Source organism: Thalia democratica, chromosome 1, assembly GCF_965202585.1.
Source record: "Thalia democratica chromosome 1, ktThaDemo2.hap1.1, whole genome shotgun sequence".
In the NCBI taxonomy this organism is placed as follows: Eukaryota; Metazoa; Chordata; class Thaliacea; order Salpida; family Salpidae; genus Thalia; species Thalia democratica.
In genome coordinates this window covers 78,760,241-78,779,829 of record NC_139165.1, presented here as the reverse complement: position 1 = coordinate 78,779,829, position 19,589 = coordinate 78,760,241, and the positions used below count along the sequence as shown (strand labels likewise).

The window sequence follows — 19,589 nt, the reverse complement described above, 5'->3', positions numbered from 1 at the left end:
TTTTATTCACATTTTAGTAAAAAAGGTTTAATTTTAAAGTTAGTATCAAAATATTTCTATGAAACATATATTTTTTTCCAAAAAGGTATAATTAATAACAATGTGTTTAAAAATATCTATGTAAAAGTTCCATATAAACAAAAGTTTTTTTTGGATTTAGTGTAAAAAAAATTTACACAAAGAAGAATTTAGTTTTCTAAATTCATTTATAACTTACTTAATTCGTATGGTAAAAATAAACAGTTGTTAAAAACAATTCTAAGATAGCAAATAAGTTTTTATCGTTTAGTCAATCAATTTTTAACCTTTAAAATAGATAATTGAAGTTATTAAAAGTATTGTTGCTCTTGAATCTATTATGAATTTTTTAGGCGGAATAAAAACTTTAGTTCAATAGTCTGTGATGAGCTAGATCAGGGTTTACCTAGCTAATTATCATAATTGCCCCTTTTTGTGAGATGTCGCTATATGACTAGTTGGTTACACTTTTGCTTTTTTCTCTGGTAGCAAAAATTGCCCAAAGATGCGATTAACAGTTTCACGTGTATCTTAAAAGCAACAATTTATATGCGTTGTCTGATATATTTTAATCAACTTTTTAGCTTAATTATAAGTGTTTTGTTTGTTTATAAGTAAAAAAGTAGTGTTCAAAAACATTAAACGTTTCGTATATTCAAAAATACTCTTCAACAGCAGTTTTCATTTATGTAGTGTACTAAAACAAGGGTCGGCAGTATTTAGTTTTCGCGGACAAAATTTCAACAATAAAAATACTCGCTGGCCGCAGATGTAGTTTATGCTTTTAGTAACAAATTTAAAATGTCTATTGTAAGTTTAAAACTTTTTAAAAATACATCATAATAATTTGTTGCTCTTCATTTTGGTTCAAAAGTTTCATGTGTAAATTCTATAATTTTCTTTAGCGGGCCAAATTTGTATTTCTGTGGGTGGCAGGCTTTACCTTTCATGGGCCGCATTCTATTATAATTAAAAAATTCTCGCGTGTCGCAGTTTTCCGAACCCTGTATTGATATAAGTATATATTTCTAGCGTAAGTATCTTAATCAGATAAAGAGATAGTTTTCTTGTTTGAATACAATGCTGAAACTTTAGACCTTAACAATTTTTCTTAAATTAAATATAAAAAATCATGTATGAAAATTTAAAGTAGAAAAAAAAACTACAAGTTAATTTTTTTTTGCAATTTAAAAAAGTGAAAAAAGTATCAAAGCACGCAAACTACTTTAAAACAATAGGTTCACTCCCATTACCATATGATTGCCTCATTCTTGTAACAAGTTCAAGTGAACTTCAAGCGTCTATCAAAATTGTAAGTTTAACTATTCCATAGAATAAGTTGCAACGCTTACAAAATTAACTAGGCGTGCAAAATTCAAACACATTTTACTACCCGATAAAATTGCTTTGAAGTTTTCATTCAACTATTTCATATTTTGCATTGCTTTCAAATCAATAAAAATGTAAAATTACTAAACTATTAAAGACATACATTACCATTTAATGATTATTACGATTCAATGAACTTGTCAAACATATTGTTTAGTTTACTGTATGATTAACTTTGATATCTTAGATCAAAAGGTATATGTTTATGGAAGTGTTAATATGATATTTGAACATTGTTGCATCATTGACAAGTAAACGAATATAATAATTGAACTTATTTATATTTTAGCTTCAAATAACCTTAAAAGTACTAAAACCAACATCTTCAAAAAACAACTAAATGCAGAAATTGTACTTCAATATAGGTTTTAATTAAAAACTATTAAACAATATATAACAGACTTTCAAATAAACACAACTAAAAGAAGTTTATTACTACAACACTTTTTAGTACGAGAAAAACAAGTGAATGGAATATTATTCTAAACATTTTATACTAAAGACTTAAAGAATGCGACTTAATTGTTATAGCTTTAACTTAGATCTAAATTTATACAAAAACAAAAAATAAACATTTCAAGAATAAATACCAGAACTTTAAAAAATAAAATCAAACAACTCGTTATACTATTTTAGCCTCTTTAGCCATTGAATAAAATATGGAGCTTTTATTTGCGAGTAAACTTTTTGGATTGTCGAATTCTTCAATTTCTCCCTCACTCAAAACGATTACTCTGCAAAAGCAAAGTTTTTAAAATCAAATTAAAAAGTTTTACATACAATTTTTCACGCTAATTGAAAACTATACTTATGTTTTGCTTTTACCATTATCTCTTAAAACAGTTTTCTCAACTAAAATGACATTGAACAAACAAACATAAACTTTTCACCTGTCATAATCGACTATTGTGTTGAGCCGGTGAGCGATCGTCAGAACGGTGCTTTCCCTAAACTGAGACTTTATAGTTTGCTGTATCAGCTCGTCGGTTTGCACGTCGACCGCAGCCGTGGCCTCGTCCAGTATTATTATTTTCGGTTTCCGCAGCAGCGCTCTGGCCAGGCACACCAGCTGACGTTGGCCGACACTGGAGTTTAGTTTGTGTCATTTGTGCAAATGTATACTAAGTGGTAGTTAGTTTTGTTTATTAAATTTTTTAACTAGTTTTGAGATTAATTAAAATATTGCGTTTGTGTTAACTAAACTTAAAAATAAATAGTTGTTTGATTTTCTGCATCATTTTGTTAAACATGTCTTTGACCTTTAAGATAAATGATAATCTTTTTGTTACCTGTTAATAACTAAATTACTTTTTTTAGGTAATTTCACGCTCTTAATATATGTATTGTATTAAAAAAAATACATTCATTACAAAGAATAGAACTTTCATTTCCGTATTTATAAGCAGCATAGTAAACAGTATTCTTAAACCAACAACTGAAAATTAAATTTTTTAAGAAATATTCGTTGTAATCATATTCAACCTGAAATTTGAGCCTCCTTCCAAGCAAGTGTGCATGAGTTTTCCAGGAAGGTGTGAAACGAAAGTTTTCAGGAAGGAAAGATCCAGAGCGTTCCAAATTTCGTCGTCGGAATGCGTTTCAAGCGGATCGAGGTTCATTCGGAGGGATCCGGAAAACATAAATGGATCCTAAAAAAAATTTTAGTTAAAAGTAACGATTTTCATATTTAAAGGGACACTAAGTTTTTTAAAAACTAGTTCTGGCTATAAACATAAAAAAATTATAAAATTAAATCTAAACTAAGCTTGTTTTTGCTTCATTAAAATATTATAATAGAGTACTACACAATTTTTTTTCCAAGCTGTAAAATTTATCTACTTTCTTGTTAATAATGTTTGAAAATAAACAAAAAAAATTCACTTTAAAGCAAAATAATTAAAAGTTCTTTTAAACCGATTGACATAAATCCTAATAACGCTGTGTAACTTTTTTGAGTAAATTGCTAGTTCTATATAAACTTATTTCTTTGACTTGTACTCAAAACTGTAATAGCAATACGGCTTTTTTAAACTGCTTAACAAAAATTAATTTCTACAAGGTTTAAACGAATGGTTTGTTATTGTTGTGCTTTAGTCTTTTTAAATTTAATTGTTATGATTTTAAAAACTTGACGAGTTTATTCTCCTATAAATTATTTGCATCAAATATTTAGAAGCTTTTGTTTTTGGTGTTAAGTCAAACCTTTTTTGTAGTGTATGCCAGTATGTTCATAAAACCGTTATTGGAAATTACAGTTTTAAAATTTATTAACTCATAACAGCATTTATTTTTCTACATGTATTTTGTTTCAACTATGATTTTTGTACATAGTGAACTTTTCGGTAGTTGTATGTTTAGTCTTACAAATTTTTCATTGGATATGCCTGTTGTCTTTACATATGAAACTTTTATCAGTTCTTTGAAATTTGGTTAGTTTGTAGACTTGTTTCGTGTTCAAATAAAATAGAAGTTTATCATACCTAGTATCCCCACTCCTGTGGATGTAAATGACAGTCTACCTTAAGTTGATCTTTACAGATTAATGAATTGTCATTACTATTATAATTAAAGCTGTTTCCTATTAATTATTTTTTTCGATGTTGCTAAATTAAGGAGCTAATAAACTACACGTTGCAATGAAATCTATTTTACGGTAGACTTTGTGAATACAGAGTAGAAACTACTTTATAAGCAAAGCTGTATGACCTTATGTACTTTATTTTTGTTCCGGTTTTAAACGTTTTTCTTGTAAACTGAACTTAGCAAGTCTTCATTAAATTGACTTTTAGAATGAAAATATTCATATCTAAACAAGGTGTTTGTATGTTTTGTTACTATTTTAGAAATAAATTTTACAATTTTAGTAGGGTCAAACTAAAATTATTAAGATGACAGACTTTGAAACAGTAACAAATTTTACTAAAACATGCGTAGTTTTTGTAATACAGTTATATTTATCTATATAATTGAAAATACTGCTTCATGTACAATTTAGCACAACTCACTTGAGGAATAATAGCAATTTTAGATCTGAGATCGTGAAGTCCTACTTCAGCTATATTTACTCCATCAATCGTTATGTTGCCTTTCTCCGATTCTAACATACGAAACATTGCTAGTGTCAACGAAGATTTTCCTGCCCCGGTTCTGCCTACTACACCTATCTATTAAAGTTTTTAAAATACATTTCATTTTTAACATTTTTGAAAAAAAAGTAGTTTTAAATATTTATTGCCGAAAACTAAAAGCATGTCTTTAAAATTTTTTATTTTTTCTAATAACGATTTTAGTAAATTAAGTTACTTGTTACACTTGTACTAAGTCAAATTTACTAACTTTTTCTCTAGCTCTTATGTCTACTTGAATGTTTTTAAGCACTAGATCTAGGCCTTCTCTGTATCTTGTGCTGTAGTTGTTAAACTGAACACTGCCATGTTCAGGCCAGCTACTTTTTGGCTTCTTTCCATTAATCGTCCAAGGAGCCTGAATAAAAACTGAGTAAGTTGATAGAAAGTAGAGTTTTATGAAAAAGCAAGTTTTAACAAACTTCTGGTTGGATTTCAGAATATTCTTTTATTCTTTCTACAGAAACAACTTGATTTTCAGCTGCGGTTGTTTGTCTGACTAGCCAATTTAACTGTTGTGTCATCTGTTTGAAAGTAACTTTAGTTGTACTTTGATTTTGAAAATATTTATAATTTGAGCATAAAAAAAAAAAGAAACTTTAAGTAGTGAACTTATTGGAATTATTTACTTGTGGTACTTAAATATGTCATAATTACACTTTTAGTTGTAGCAATAACTTGTATTTTACTTTTAAAAATGTTAAATTCTTTTATGGAAGAACTTAAAGTTAAAATAAAATCATGTGTTTCATAAGGTGCAGTTTTAATGTTTATCTTTTTTTTCGATGTAAAAACCTATCAATAAACATTGGCTCACTTGTAAAGCATACGTCACAGAAAGACCGACGACAGCGCCGTTAATGGTGTTTCGTTGCACAACAGCGAATAATGCTGCGAAAAAAACAACTGCGTTTCCGAAAACTGCAAGCCATACACCATTCCATCTGTGTAGAAACGATTTGTTTAGAAAAAAGTTTAAAAAATTACTAAACGTATTATACATCTGTAAAATAATTGAATAAAATATTTACTTATATTTATAAATTTTGAGCAAAAGAAAAACATGTAAAGTAAAACTATGTGCTATAAAAAAATATATAAATCAAAATATAAAAGTCGTAAGAATTTTGGTTGACAAAAGTATAATTTACAGTAAACCTTAAGTACAAGGATACTTGGACATTAGGTACAAAGTACATTTAGTATTAATATACTTAGTTATGGTTTATTGCCTTTTAATTAGTTTTTTGAAAAGTTAATTTAGCAGGCTTTTGTAAAAAACATTTAAAGCTATAAAAGCAACCTTGTTGATATTGTGTTGGAGTAGTAGCATTTTTGGTTCATGTCGATTTTGTCGTGCGAAACTTCAGTGAACTGCTCCACCATTCCGAAGGCTCTCACCAAAGTTGATCCCGACAAGGTCTCGCTGAAGTGCGAAAAGATGGGAGACTTTGACACACTTTCTATTCTTTTCAGTTGCCTCGAAGTTTTCACGTAAAACCGCTGTTAAGTGTGATTTTGTTTTGTTGCGTTGTATGATGAAACTTAGAAGCAAATAACCACCAACACATGTTGAAAATTATGGTTCTAAGTCAAAAAAAAAAAACTAGAGCAAAAGCGTACTATTTTAAAGCGTTTTCATAAGTTCTTACTCGTAAGTTAACATTAAAAACTCGTTGTTCTATTTTTCGATGACCGCGAGGTCTTCCTATACATCAGGTCCATCGACTATAATGTCGAGCGTCGATTGATTTATCGTGTTTGATAAGCTAACTAATAAAAAAAAGCATGAATAATGGAACTACTAAATTATACATTTGGAGAAACTATAGTTTATTTAATTGGTTTAGTTGGGTTTAAAAACGGTGGTTTTGTATTCTTTCATAATTTTAGCTTAAAACAAAACTATCTCCAAAACTTGTAAAAATAGTTTATCAGGTTTTGCTTGTTTTTGTTTATATCTTTACATATTTCAGATGCTTGTAAGATATTATAATAATTTTATTTAAACATTTTAGCTTTCATTAAAGTAATTTTATTTAAACTGTGGGAATTTAACAAATTTTAAGTATCAATAAAATTAATACAATCAAACAAAGATTAATTTTAATGTGTTTGTAATTTTAGTAAACTTAACTTACCTCTAGAAAATAATAGAGAATGCCAAGAGGTAAAATTACGACACCAAAAATAGGAGTAGAGTACATAATAATTATCATGATGCTTAAAACTGTGTATACAGCTTTTGTCCACACCAATATAGTATTCGGCAAATTATCATCGACTATGAACATGTCCTAGTAAATTAACAAGTATTTTGCTTTTAATTTTAAAAACAAAACTTAGATTTTAGACTTAATGCTTTCAATGTAAGTTAAACAAATGACTTAAAAACTGCTTATCTCGTTAAGTTTAAAATTACTTGAGAAAATCTGTTGATAATTCTTCCAAGTGGAGTTGTATCGAAAAATCTTGTAGTAGCTCGCAATATGCATCCGAGCAATCCTTTGTGTATTTTTGCTGACGCTTTCAAACAGCCAATAGAAAGAGTGTACGCATTTATTACAACGGCAAAGGCTGTTAAAATTATGTATGTAAAAAATTGTATTTTCAACAAACTAAACTAAACTTTGTGTATATTTTAGTAACTCACGTTAAGGTTTTAATTGAAATAGTCAGTTAGGTTTTAAACAATTATAAAAAAAAGTTCTTTAATCACAATATCAGAGGGTGTTTAGCTTTTTTGAAATGTTTCTGTTATTTCTAACTTATTTCTAACATTTTAAGTTGTTTTCAATAGTTTCAGTTTACTTTATCATTTTTATTAAAATTCATACTTTGAAATCACAACATGTTATTCTATTTGAATTACGGTATATACATAAATGTCTATGTTTAAGTGATTTTTTTTAATTGTGTTTTTTCTCACAAAGCGTGCTTAAGAAAATTTAAATATATGAACTTAAAATGTGTTCAGTTATAAAAGCACATAAATAAAAATACAATTTTTCTAACAAAATAAAGGTTTTTAATTTGCACATATGATTTTTGATAACAGTAAAATATTAAAACTAAAATCTTTCAATATGAACTGAATCACTTTTGTACAGAGCACAAAAATAATTTAAATTAACAAAATTATTAACTATTATTAAAACCAGCCTTGAACTGCGCCCAACGCGCCCAGCACTGCTATTCTCACACCGATGTTGCTTCTATACTCTTCAGCTGGTAAAGAATCCCCATCAGCCGACCAGTCGCTCAACCAAATCGATATTCCCATTTCAGACGACTAAAGCATGTTTAAAATTTTAGGGCTAAAATTAAAATTAATTGTTAATGGCTTTTAGTATCCTTAAGTTATGGTTTTCAAAGTAGTTACGAGTTTTAAATGTTTAAGCAAATAGATAATGATTTTCTCTGTATAACAACATTATTTTCAAAATTTAATTAAGTTAAGATATTTTTAAAAATACTCTTTGTCAACTAAAAAGTTAACTGCATAAAACCTGTAGCAACACCCCCGTAAAAATAATAGCTGCACACATTATGTATCCAATTGCTTGCATGTAAGCAATGATAGAAGTTTTCACCTTTAAAGACATTAATACATTACACATTAATAATAACATAACATTTTTAGTATACTCTTGTAAAACGTTTATTAGGCAAACTTGAAATGTAATAGCATGAAAAACTTACAGAGCCTTCTTGTGATGTTTCCTGTTTTGTTAAGGCACCTTTAGCGACGGAAAGTTTTTTTAAACGTTTTGGTTTTACAGATTCTTCACTTGAAATAGAATACAACCTGTTTTTATTAACGGTTTTAGAAAGTATTAAAGTACAGTAATCGTTTCCTTGATTGTGCAATTTGACTACTGTCTTAAAATGCGTACTCATCACAAAATGCGTATCTAAGAAGTGTTAATTTTCTTTAACTCATTGTTTAAATAAATATTTTTTTTTGTTTTTTCATGTCAAAGAAATAAATAATACAAAAAAACGATATGGCAACTATTAATTTGAATTTATCCTTTACTTTCATATATAAACATATCTAATTTTGCTTGTATTAACTATTTTTTTGTAGCTGTTAAATTTTTTATAATTTTATCTTTTAAACTTTAAAAATTAAACTAACCCAGATTTACTCCTTCTAACATTTTCTTTTGACATTCTTCTTAGCTGATCTTCAGAATCTTCATCTTCAAGCTCCTGGACATCCGAGTAGTCATCAATAAACTCTGACACACTTGCAAGATCTTCTTCGTTCACTTGATCAATTAAAAAAGTTTGAAATTTTCTTTTTGTTTTATGTTAGTATCTTTTTGCTAGCATGTTCGAGTTTAGCATATCTTTAAGCTTTAACTTAATGCAGTTTTATGGTTTATAAATATTATTGTATCACAAAAATTTTTAACTTTTTAGTTGTTAAGTTAATTAGTAATAATTGAATACCAATTAATACTTTTGTTAATATCAGGCTTAAATTTGAAAGTGAACATTAAATATTAAAATTAAAGTAACTTTAAATTGGTTGAAAAAGTAAGATAAAATAAAATAAATTCAAAAAGTATACACCTTACACTCGTAGAGTTATAAAAAATTAAGTTAAAACTGAAAAAACAAATAAGTTAATGCTAAAATTTTATAGACAAAAAAAAGAGCTACGAAAAACTGTAAAATTTTATTCAACTTCTGTTTTGCAACTATTTTTGAATTTTAGTTACACTTTTTATCTACAAAGAAAAACCTTAAAAAGTATGTTAGCAATGTCTAATCTGAGTCAGTAAAATAGTTTTAAGAAATTTATTTCTAAAAAACTAAAATTGCTTCTAATTTATTTAGCTTTCGCAAGTTATTTTAAACCACCTTCGTTTTTGTCAAATGCTGTCTTTTCTTCCTCGCACTGGTTTTTCGTGGCATAATCGCTGATCAAACTGTAAAAATCTGCTTTGTTTTTCAACAACTCATCGTATGTTCCCACTTCACTAATTTTTCCTTGGTTCAAAACTATTACCTTGTCGGTTTCAGACAGATCATTCAGTTTATGAGTTACCAGTATACGTGTCTAAAAATTAATTTTATTTTGAGTTTTAATTTTTTTTTTACTTTTATACCTGTCAAACAGCAAAACACAGTTTGAACATGATTGGAAAATTTTTTTGTAGTATTACAAAATTGTATGATTCATATGAGTACATTTAAAGCTTGCTTTGAGTGAAAATAAATCATATAAATTAAAAGTACTACGTTTTATTTGTTCAGTAAGTTTATTAGAAACACTTTGGTTTTTTATCTTTGCAAATCCTTAGCTACATTGATTGTTTAAAATTATTAATTTAAAACAAAAAATTAAAGTTTAACTACAAACTAAATAGTCTTAAATAGAAAAAGTTGAAAGATTTTAGGAACAGCTTTTTCTAGAAACAAAATTTACAAGCCCTTTTTTCATATTCCGGAAAACTTAAACTACTTAGTTTAATATTTAAATGTTTATAAACTTAGAACAATATTTTTGTTTAAAATGACATTTTACCTTGTCTTTCAAAATTCCGTTCGGACCAATAACATTGTCGAATATGTGTTTTCCCACGTGTGAGTCAACGGCAGACAGGGGGTCATCCAACAAATAAACTTCTGAATCTTGCAATGCGGCTCTTGCAAGCGACACTCTCTGTTTTTGACCTCCGCTCAAGTTCGTTCCCTTTCAATGATAAATTGTTTGTATCAAACTTCCTTTTTTATGCAAAACACGTGTTTAAGGCTGTTTAATAGTTGTCTGAACCTTAAAAAATCTAACAGTTTGATTTATTTTTGTAGCTTTAATTTGTTTTTATGTTGCAAAGTGCAGTATCTATTTACCTGCAGAGACCTTGTATATAGTTTGAAGTACTAAAAATAATATGATAAAAGTGGTTAATAAGGTTTAATTTTATTATAAACTTGAACATTGAAATACAACTTTTTGATATTTTTTAGAGTTTTTGTTAGACTTTAGTAAAACACTGATTTAAATAAAGGTTTTAATGTTTGTTGTTTTGTTACCTTTTCTCCAATTTCTGTTTCATCACCGGCTGGTAAAATATCGAAATCAGATCTCAAAGCAGTGGCGTCGACAACTTTTTCGTAGACTTCTTTGTCAACATCACCAAAAAACTTCTTCCCTTCATGTGCTTCAAATATACAAATTTCTGATTTTAATTGTTTTCCGAACAATATATTTTCTTTGAGAGTTGCATTTTGAATCCACGCTTGTTGAGGCACAAAAGCTACTGATCCCTGAAGAAGTTTAAAAGTTTTTATGATTTTTAGCTATAGTCAGGCTCAAATTAGTTTTACGTTTTCTTTTATATTGTCTTTTGCGTAAAACTTGAATAATATTTTGATTTAATATTTTAATTATTGCTAACCTGTTATATTATGATAGCTAAAATATTAAAAAAAAGTAGATTCAAAACTAAAGCAGTTTTATATATATTTAAAAAAAGAAGATTTAAGGATGTTAACAAATAATCAGTTACTTTATTAAAAAAAGGTGTGGTATGGATTGAATAAAAACTGTAAGTACAATTAAAACCGTAATTAACAACTGATAACAAAAGTTTACTAAAATAAGCATACTTTCATTCCAACGTATCCGTTATTCTTCTCCATTTCGCCCAACAGAGCGGAAATGACGGATGATTTTCCACTTCCGACGTGGCCCACTATCGCAATCAGCTCTCCACGTTTCACTTCGAAAGAGACACTAAAGTAGGTTTATTATATAACATTACATCAAACACAGTAGTTTTATTTTTTAAAGTTTACTTGTGAAGAGTGTTTTTTCCATTTTCTTCCCAAGAGAAACTTCCATCTTTCACAACAATTTGATGTTCTAAAAAGAGTTTAAGCAATTTAGTTTGATAGTTATCAAAATTTTTAAAGGCTGTGCAATGCACAGTAAATTGTTAAATAAAGCATTAACGTTAAGTCTTTTAGTATTCTCAATTCAAGTTAAAACCAGTATAGTTATCTTTTTAGTACGCTCTTGTAGGTACGCATTTTTGGCGTTTTTTAAAGTGTGTATTGAAGTGGAAGATTGATTTAATATATATAATTTTTCTTTCCAAACCTCCAACATAATCACGGTCTACTGCATTCACATCTACTTCTGAGCTAAGCAAATAGTCTTTTATTCTTTTTGCAGAAACTTGAGCCTACAATATACCTTGTTTGAACTTAAACTAACTTTTAAAAATCTTTTAACTTATACAATGTTGTACAAAAGTGAAGCTGTTAAGTTTAAAGTTTTATGTATGCAAAAACTGAAAACAAGTTCAATAAGTTGTCCTTAATCAACTAAATTTTTACAAGTTTTTGCTCGCTAATTTTTTTAATAAAGTTTTAAAATATTTTTTCTATAAAAGTATACTAAGTACTTATAAGATCTAAAAAAAAAATATAAACTAAATAGTACTTTTCACTATAGAAAATATCTTTATGTATGTAACTCTTATACCGAAATTATCAACTTAAAGTTTTTAAGTGTATTACAAAAGAACTAACGTTAATGACAGCAGTAAAAACTTTCGGTATATTATTAAGTGGGTTCCTTATAATATTGAAAAGCGAAATTGACACAAAAATTTTAGTTGAGTCGAGCACTCTTTCTGGATAAACAGCCAAGTACACTCCAAAAGATACAACAGTGACCTTGAGATATAAATTAAAAAGTTAAATAAACTTCTTTAAATGTTTAGTTATAATTATTTTAACAAACAGTAGTTACTTATTTTAAAAAATTTATAAACAAAAACTAAAATGAATTTTAGTATATTTCATGTATTATTTGTTGCTATTTCTTGATTTTGGACTCTTTACTTTAAAACTAAATTACAGTATTAAGAGTATATAGGCTTCTTAATTGTGAAGCTCTCTAGAAATTTATTGTTTAAACCTCAATCTCCTTACTTTACACTTGTTATTAGTGTTTTATAATTAAGCATTTTTTACGCACAAGTGTACATATATAGTTAATATGCAAAACACTGCAGCTTTACAACAGTAAACTTGGTTTTATTGTTTGAATTAATATAAATTGATTTCGGAGTCACTTACAAAATATGCTGTCATATTGCATAAACCGGTACAAGCTGCTTTTAAGACAGAAATTTTTTTCAAGTTTTTTAACTTTTCTGATCTAATTTTTTCTACTTGTTTCTCAAAAGAAGGTTCCCAACCGTACATCTTAACCACCTGTGGGTATGTGTAAAAAATTAAGCTTAAAACATAGAACATATCCTTTTAATTTTCTATAAAACTATGAAACTAATTAATATACTAAAAGTTCATTATTATCATACAATTTTATAACTGTTACCGAGTGTATTAACTAAAAACAAAATTAAATTGAATAAATTTTATCTATAGTAACTTTAAATCAAAAACTAATATATTACTTTAATTCCATTCAGAACTTCGTTTATTAGTTTTACCCTCTCATCTTTTAGCTTCATGTTTTCCATTGAGTAAAACTTTAATTTTTTCATTAAATAAGCATTCAATGGCATTATGGCAACCATGATTGAAATTCCAGCTATTGCAGCCACTTGTAATTGCTGTATTTGATATTTTATTAAACAAGTCTTTATACTAACAAATTAGAATTTACAACACAAATAGTTAAAACAGAATAAGCATACTTACTATTTACAAAAAACAAGTAAATAACGTTTAAGAGTAAACATACAACTATAAAATAACTGAAATTAAACTAAAACTTGCAAAAAAAACATTCGAAACTGTCACAAACACACCTTCCACAGTAGTAGGGTGCAAACTGTTATTTGAACTGGTCCGGACCACATTACGTTCAAAAACGTCATGAGTTCCATGAGTCAGTGAGTGTCGGTTGACATCAAATTCAATATTTCGCCCAACGTAGACTTTTGCTTGGCGTAAGTTGAAATTTTTAATGCCTGAAAAACAATTTTTTCAAAATGCTTATTAAAAGTGTTGTATTGGGGTTAAACTACTTGCTTAAATTGAAAACACAAGTATTTAGAGTTGTACAAAGTAAATGTACTTTATTGTTTTTAGAATGTTTAAAATACGTATTTAACAATAAACTTAAATGTTAATTTCAAAAAATATATATGCTCAAAAAGTAAACAAGCAAAAATAAACCTTGTCATAAATAACAGTGATGAGTGAAGTCCTAAGCCTCATGCCAACCAAATAACACTTGTGAACATACTGCTGGAAGCAAATTGCATCCACTATGGATACTAAATACATGCAGACAGCCAACAGGTATCCTTGATAAACTGGTGAGTCCTTGCTGCGGATGAACTCTATCAAGGATCTACATAAAATAGGGCAACATTATATCGTGCAACATCATATTTGTATACGATTTAAAAAATTTTTTAATATTACAACTAAAAATATAAAAATAAAGTTTTTGTGTATTAGTTTAAGCTGAAATCAGAGTTTATAAAAGATTTTCTGAAGCTTAACATTTTTTATTACTCATTTTAGGGACCAGTATATATATTTTTTTTACTTTTTAGTTTAAGCTATAGACTTGCTTTTAACATATAGAATAAAATTTTAAAATAATACTTTTCCCGAGAAATAAATAAATTTCAATCTTAAAGAAATGTAAAAGCATTAAAAACAAACTTTATTTGAATTAATTAATGCATCTTCATTAATGCATATACATGTGAACTTCGTACAGATGTAGGTCCATTTTTAATTATTTCATTTTTATACTTTTTATATAAATCTGCAAAACACGACATTAAAAAAATTGCACAGAGTAAAATTAAACACTGCATTTACTTACAACTATTTTAAAAAGTGCACAGTTCATATAAACATGCTGATTATATAAGCAGAAAGTTGTAAAATTTGCATCATTTATTTTAAAAAAATTATACAGCTATATAAAAGTATATTATTTACCCTTAAAATATTGTTCTATATTTAATTATATTGTTTTTCATGTGTGATGATTTGTTGTAACTATGTAGACACTTGGACAACAGAACACAACACACAATGTTATTTCATACTTTGATTGCATGATGGAGGTTGATTGACATGAATTGAAAAAATCAGCATGAATAGGGAGTGACAAAGAGCTTTGGGATAATCATGAAAACAAGCTGAAATTTGGTGACCTGACTGTGGTGGCTGTCCATTTCAGCTTGGACCTCCACCACCACAGTTACTGTGTTCAGGCAAGACTGGCCACCAGTGGACCATTCGCATTTTAGTGTGTACTTTACGGGAGTGCGTACCTCTTAAAGAACGTACCTTATCTATGTATGTAGTGTACTTGGTAAACTTTATACATTTATACAAGTTAAATAAGTATAAGTTATGAAAAAATTGAAATTTTGGTTTTTGACTCTCTTGAGGTAGCCTAATGGAATATATCAAACAACTGCATTTGAGCATGATACGCGTATGCATAGTGTTACACTATTAAGAGAGGCACTTGCAGTGTGCCAGAAAGCAAGCTGACGACCTAGTTAGCTTAGGGATTTTACAATGTAAAGCTGTATAAGTAAATCCCTAGACGTCTAAGCGGGTAGACGTCGTCAAGGCGAGTTAGCTGTTTTGCAGGCATATAGCATATAAGCTCGAGTCGACGTGGCCGTCGACTCGAGCTGGCGTCAAACGACCGCAGCTGGGCGGTTAGAGGTTGTATAGCAGACTTCATTGAATAAGTAGCGAGGGAAGGTAAAGTGAGAGGCAAATCGTGGTAGGTACCGTCCGAAGTAAGCCATGTAAAAGCTCTCACAAGAAGTAGCAGTCGGTAAACGAGCTCTGATATGATTCAGCCCAAATAAAAGAACGAGTGCGAAATGAAGAGAAGCATTTCTAGAGGTAAAGCTTTGGCCGGGGCGACTGAAGCAGAGAAGGCGAGGTACTAGAAAATGCGCAGGCCAATGGCAAAGCACTCAAAATGTAAAAAGCGACTGAATCTCACGGCCGCTTGAATGATCAGAGGTCATTTGCAGCGAAGAATTTTGCGTGCGAAGCAGAGGCTCTGAGAAAAAAAAAATTAAAACAGCGGGGAGGGCTGTTTTTTCGAAAATTTGTTGAAAATGAACTTTAGAAATGTGAGAGAGGTTAATAGAATAAGTTGAAAAAAAATGGGAAAATTTTGCTACAAAATTTTCCCATTTTTTTTCAACTTATTTTTTTTAATGGCGTTCGTCGAAAGACGTTCGCCTTTTTTTTACCAAATTTTTTTTCAGGCTCTGTCATTATATTTCAAATCTTTCGAAAAACGCTTTTGAAATATAATGATAAAGTCTGAAATTTTTTTGGCTGGTTCAAGAGAGTTTCTCCTAGTAAATGACTGTTTTTTTTTTTTTTTGCTTATATCATAGATTTTATGCGGTTCCGCCGAAAGGTGAGCATCGTTTTTTCCCAAATTTTGTTTTGAAGTTTACTAGGGTTTCAAAAAATCATCTTTAGCCTTATTAGTACAATGTTATTTGTTTTTGATACTTATAATAAATTATGTTTTTATTCGTATAACATACAATCAAAATAAAGATGGTAGTTAGGTTTAATTACTTTGAATCTTGCAAAATGAAAATTTTACAAGTTTCAAACCTACTGTCATCTTTTTTTTTTTTGATTTTTTAACTAGTTATGTTAATTTTTATTTTAACTGACAATACTAGACTTATTTTAATACGTTTAGGTAATTCTTTATTTTATTAAAAATTTTTTTTTGAAGCTTAAAGATAAAATAATAGTCATGTTTATAAATAAAAATTTATAGTTTTATTAATTTAACGAATATGTGAGTTTTTGTTATATAATGCTTTATTTAACTGAAACAGATAATTGTAATATAAAATTTTTAAGCAAAGGCAAGCAGTATGGCTTTAAAAAGTTGAACAAAACTGAACACCAATAAAAAACAAAAATCAAACTTTCAACCAAAGACAACATTTTATTAATAACATGGACAAAAGGTATTTTTTGTTTTAGTATATTCTACATAAAATAATATATTTTCTGAACAGCTTTAAGGGTGTTTAATTTAGTGACCAGTCATTTAACACAATTAAGTTATGTTATAGATGATATTTCTTTTGTCTATTATAAAATGTTTAAATTAATTGTTTGCTTTTACAACATAAGTATGTGGTTAATTAGAAAATTAATAATCTATTAGTTTTACAACTAGCTTGTAATAAGTTTATATGTTTAAATGCTGAAACGTTTTTCATATAAATTGGAAGAGTATGGATATATTATTTAAGGTTTCTAACATTTTCATTTATAATCATCATTTTAGTCCATAATGTTACTTCAAAACATGTTACACGTTACTTTTCTAGTTTAACATTTTGTTTTTTAGAATAACAAGTTGTTTAAGTTATACTAAGAGTTACAAAAATAACCAACATTTTATACATAATGTTTATTCAGTTTAATTATTACAAACCGATAGTAGGCTAGATATCATTGTATTTGTATTAATACTTAAAATTTCAATGTTAATTTTCAGAAACTCAACTCACGACAAAAAAAATTTGAACATTTTTAACTTAATAAGTTAAAGCAATCATCAAAAACAAGAAACTAACTTAAGTGTTTTAGAAAATATACAACTTAAAATCGATGCTACAATAAATTGAATTTAATAGTGTAAAACTTCACATAAACGTTAAAGAAATTTCAAGAAGAATCCTCATCAGTAAACATCTTCCAGCAAAACTTATGTAATTTGTTGAAAGTATGAAATAGTTATTAATTTTTGTAAATACTTACTAAAATTATTGACTTAAAAAATTAAAAAGGTGATAAACAATAAACATACTCAAATATAATTTACACTTGTGTATCTAAACAAATACGTATGTAATAAAATTACTTGTTACAATTTCTTTTATAGTTAGTTGCATTAATAATTAAGTTATATTTCTATACGACGTGCATGTTTTAATTTTAAAAGTTCAGAATAATAAAGCTAATTATGAATAGTACTTAAAGCCTAATAATAACAATTAAAAAAAGTCAAAACTTAAATCTGCGAGAGTATCAAGAAACAAGCATATTTAAATTCATAGCAGCAATCAAGTTACTTCAAATTATTTCAATACATATCATATAACGTTACTGAAGTATAATTAACTACAAGAGTTAAGCCCAACACAAGAGCTGATGGCCACCTTTTTAACCTCGCTCGTCTGAAGATTATCTTACTAAGCGATCTTTTTTTGCTGATGATGCTGCACTCGTTGCTTATTGTATCTGAAACGTACAGACTCTAAGTCGGTTTTCATCGGTATTCTCAGATTTCGACCTTACAATAAGATTTAAAAGAATCAATGTCTTGAGTCAAAAAACATGTATTCTACCATCAATCAAGATCAATGACAAGGATATAAAAAAAAAGTTTGTATAACTTGGCTAAAATGTTGCGTCAAACGCATAATTGAACACAGATACTAACAATCAAACTTGTTAGGTCTCAGGCATTACGCCCGTTTGACAGCAAGAGTTTTGGATAACTGAATTTAAGCATTCGCATTCTTAAGCTAACGTTTATTGTTCTTGTATATGCAGTACTATGCTATTGTTCTTCTATATGCAGTACTCTGCTATACAGTAGCGAAACAAAACGTCTTTCGTGTACAGCGATCTGCTGTACACGAAAGACGGAAAGCAAAAAAAAAACAATACTTTAAGTAACCGAAGGAGACGAAATGAATTATAATAAGAATGACTTTATTTTTTATTTTTTCATGTTATTACTTATTGCATCAATAAGTTTATAATTGGTTTTACTGCAGTGTTTTCTAGACATAACTGTATTTACTTTTATTCTTCTATGAACTATCCCAACAGATCTTTTTAAACTTAATCTTTTTTTTTGTTTTAACCTATTTTTAAACAACTTTCAAATTAAAATTTTGCATTGAAATGTCAGACAAGCAGATTTTATTATCTGTTGTCATTTAGTAGTCTAAATTAATCTATATAAATTGAACACATATGTAAACATAAGCAGTTGCTAATTAATAATGAAAACGAACTTCTTTTTTACAGTTTTTACCGTTTAAATAAAAAATACTTTTATGATTTTTATTAATTATATTAATTTTTGGTATAATAAAATCGACGTTTAAACTATTTTCAACGTAAAAATGCATGCTAAATCCGTTTTAATAAATCTTGTTTACCTAAGTACATAATCGCAATTAAAATAATAGCAAAAGACCTTAGCACAGGGGTCGATAGGTCGAAAAAGGAGCATTTTTAATGTGCTCAACTTTTTAAGTGTTTTAAACAAAAATAAATAACACGACAGATTATCATTTAAAAAAGACGTTTTTTTTTGAAAACGAAGTTATTCTAAAACAGTTGTAACAAAACTTTGATTTCCGTCCGAGGGTGGTAATTTGCCGACCCCTGTTTGGCATTGTACAAAAATGCAATCCATTCAAACAAGAGAGAATTTTTTTTGACAATTATTATTATTTGCCGCAATAGAGCATAAATAAGGATCTCACTAAACTAGCGAAACTTACATTGGATATTATAATAAGTAATGAACTTTACCACACGACCGTCAACAACAGTACTCGAGACAACTTACGACCAATTTCGTCCTTATTAGGACTCATCAGGCAGGTATAATCGCGAAAAACTGCTGCTAAGATCTAAACCAAGCGAGATTAAGTGCATATGCATTGAAGCTACCGTTTGTGGGTTAAGCCCGGAAAATTGCAGCCAAACCGTTCACAGCCCATTGTAGTTGATGGTCGTGTGGTAAAGTTCATTACTTATTCTTGATGGCGCCAAGCATTTCAACTTTGTTGATGATAGCCGTAATAAATACTGGTTAAAATAGATATTGTTGTACCAAAGAGTGAATAAAATATAGCAGCTTAAGCTTACGGAATGAAACTTACACACTAGATATTCTTTGGTTTGAAGTTGAGCAATACAAACCCTTCGGGGCGATCACTATTAAAGCGATGCAAGTAAATTACACTAAACATTGTCAGATTTGCAATGAAGAAAAAAGTC

At 28.3% G+C, this 19,589-nt stretch overlaps 1 protein-coding gene across 1 annotated transcript; it reads right to left on the bottom strand.

Moving 5' to 3' along the window:
* Positions 1-2,029: 2,029 nt before the first annotated feature.
* On the bottom strand, positions 2,030-13,829 carry LOC145839812 (ATP-binding cassette sub-family C member 3-like). The gene is made up of 25 exons (XM_082947245.1): positions 13,704-13,829; positions 13,334-13,495; positions 12,977-13,135; positions 12,636-12,773; positions 12,084-12,230; positions 11,650-11,734; positions 11,346-11,412; positions 11,157-11,283; positions 10,581-10,814; positions 10,072-10,239; positions 9,405-9,603; positions 8,674-8,806; positions 8,235-8,340; positions 8,042-8,125; positions 7,695-7,824; positions 6,955-7,109; positions 6,674-6,829; positions 5,836-6,035; positions 5,350-5,476; positions 4,955-5,056; positions 4,744-4,890; positions 4,413-4,571; positions 2,890-3,056; positions 2,298-2,492; positions 2,030-2,141 (listed from the first exon to the last, which is right to left on the bottom strand). The coding sequence occupies exons 2-25, from the start codon at positions 13,409-13,411 to the stop codon at positions 2,030-2,032; spliced, it is 3,375 nt and encodes a 1,124-aa protein (XP_082803371.1). The 5' UTR covers positions 13,412-13,495; positions 13,704-13,829.
* Positions 13,830-19,589: the final 5,760 nt, after the last annotated feature.

What these genes read in the sequence shown, in the direction of transcription:
- LOC145839812 (XM_082947245.1), bottom strand. Translation starts at nt 13,411, where the DNA reads ATGGAACTCATGACGTTTTTGAACGTAATGTGGTCCGGACCAGTTCAA. An exon ending in GCAATATGACAGCATATTTT is followed by an intron (nt 12,231 to 12,635) that starts GTAAGTGACTCC and finishes TTATATCTCAAG; the next exon opens with GTCACTGTTGTATCTTTTGG. An exon ending in AAACATCACAAGAAGGCTCT is followed by an intron (nt 8,126 to 8,234) that starts GTAAGTTTTTCA and finishes ATGTCTTTAAAG; the next exon opens with GTGAAAACTTCTATCATTGC.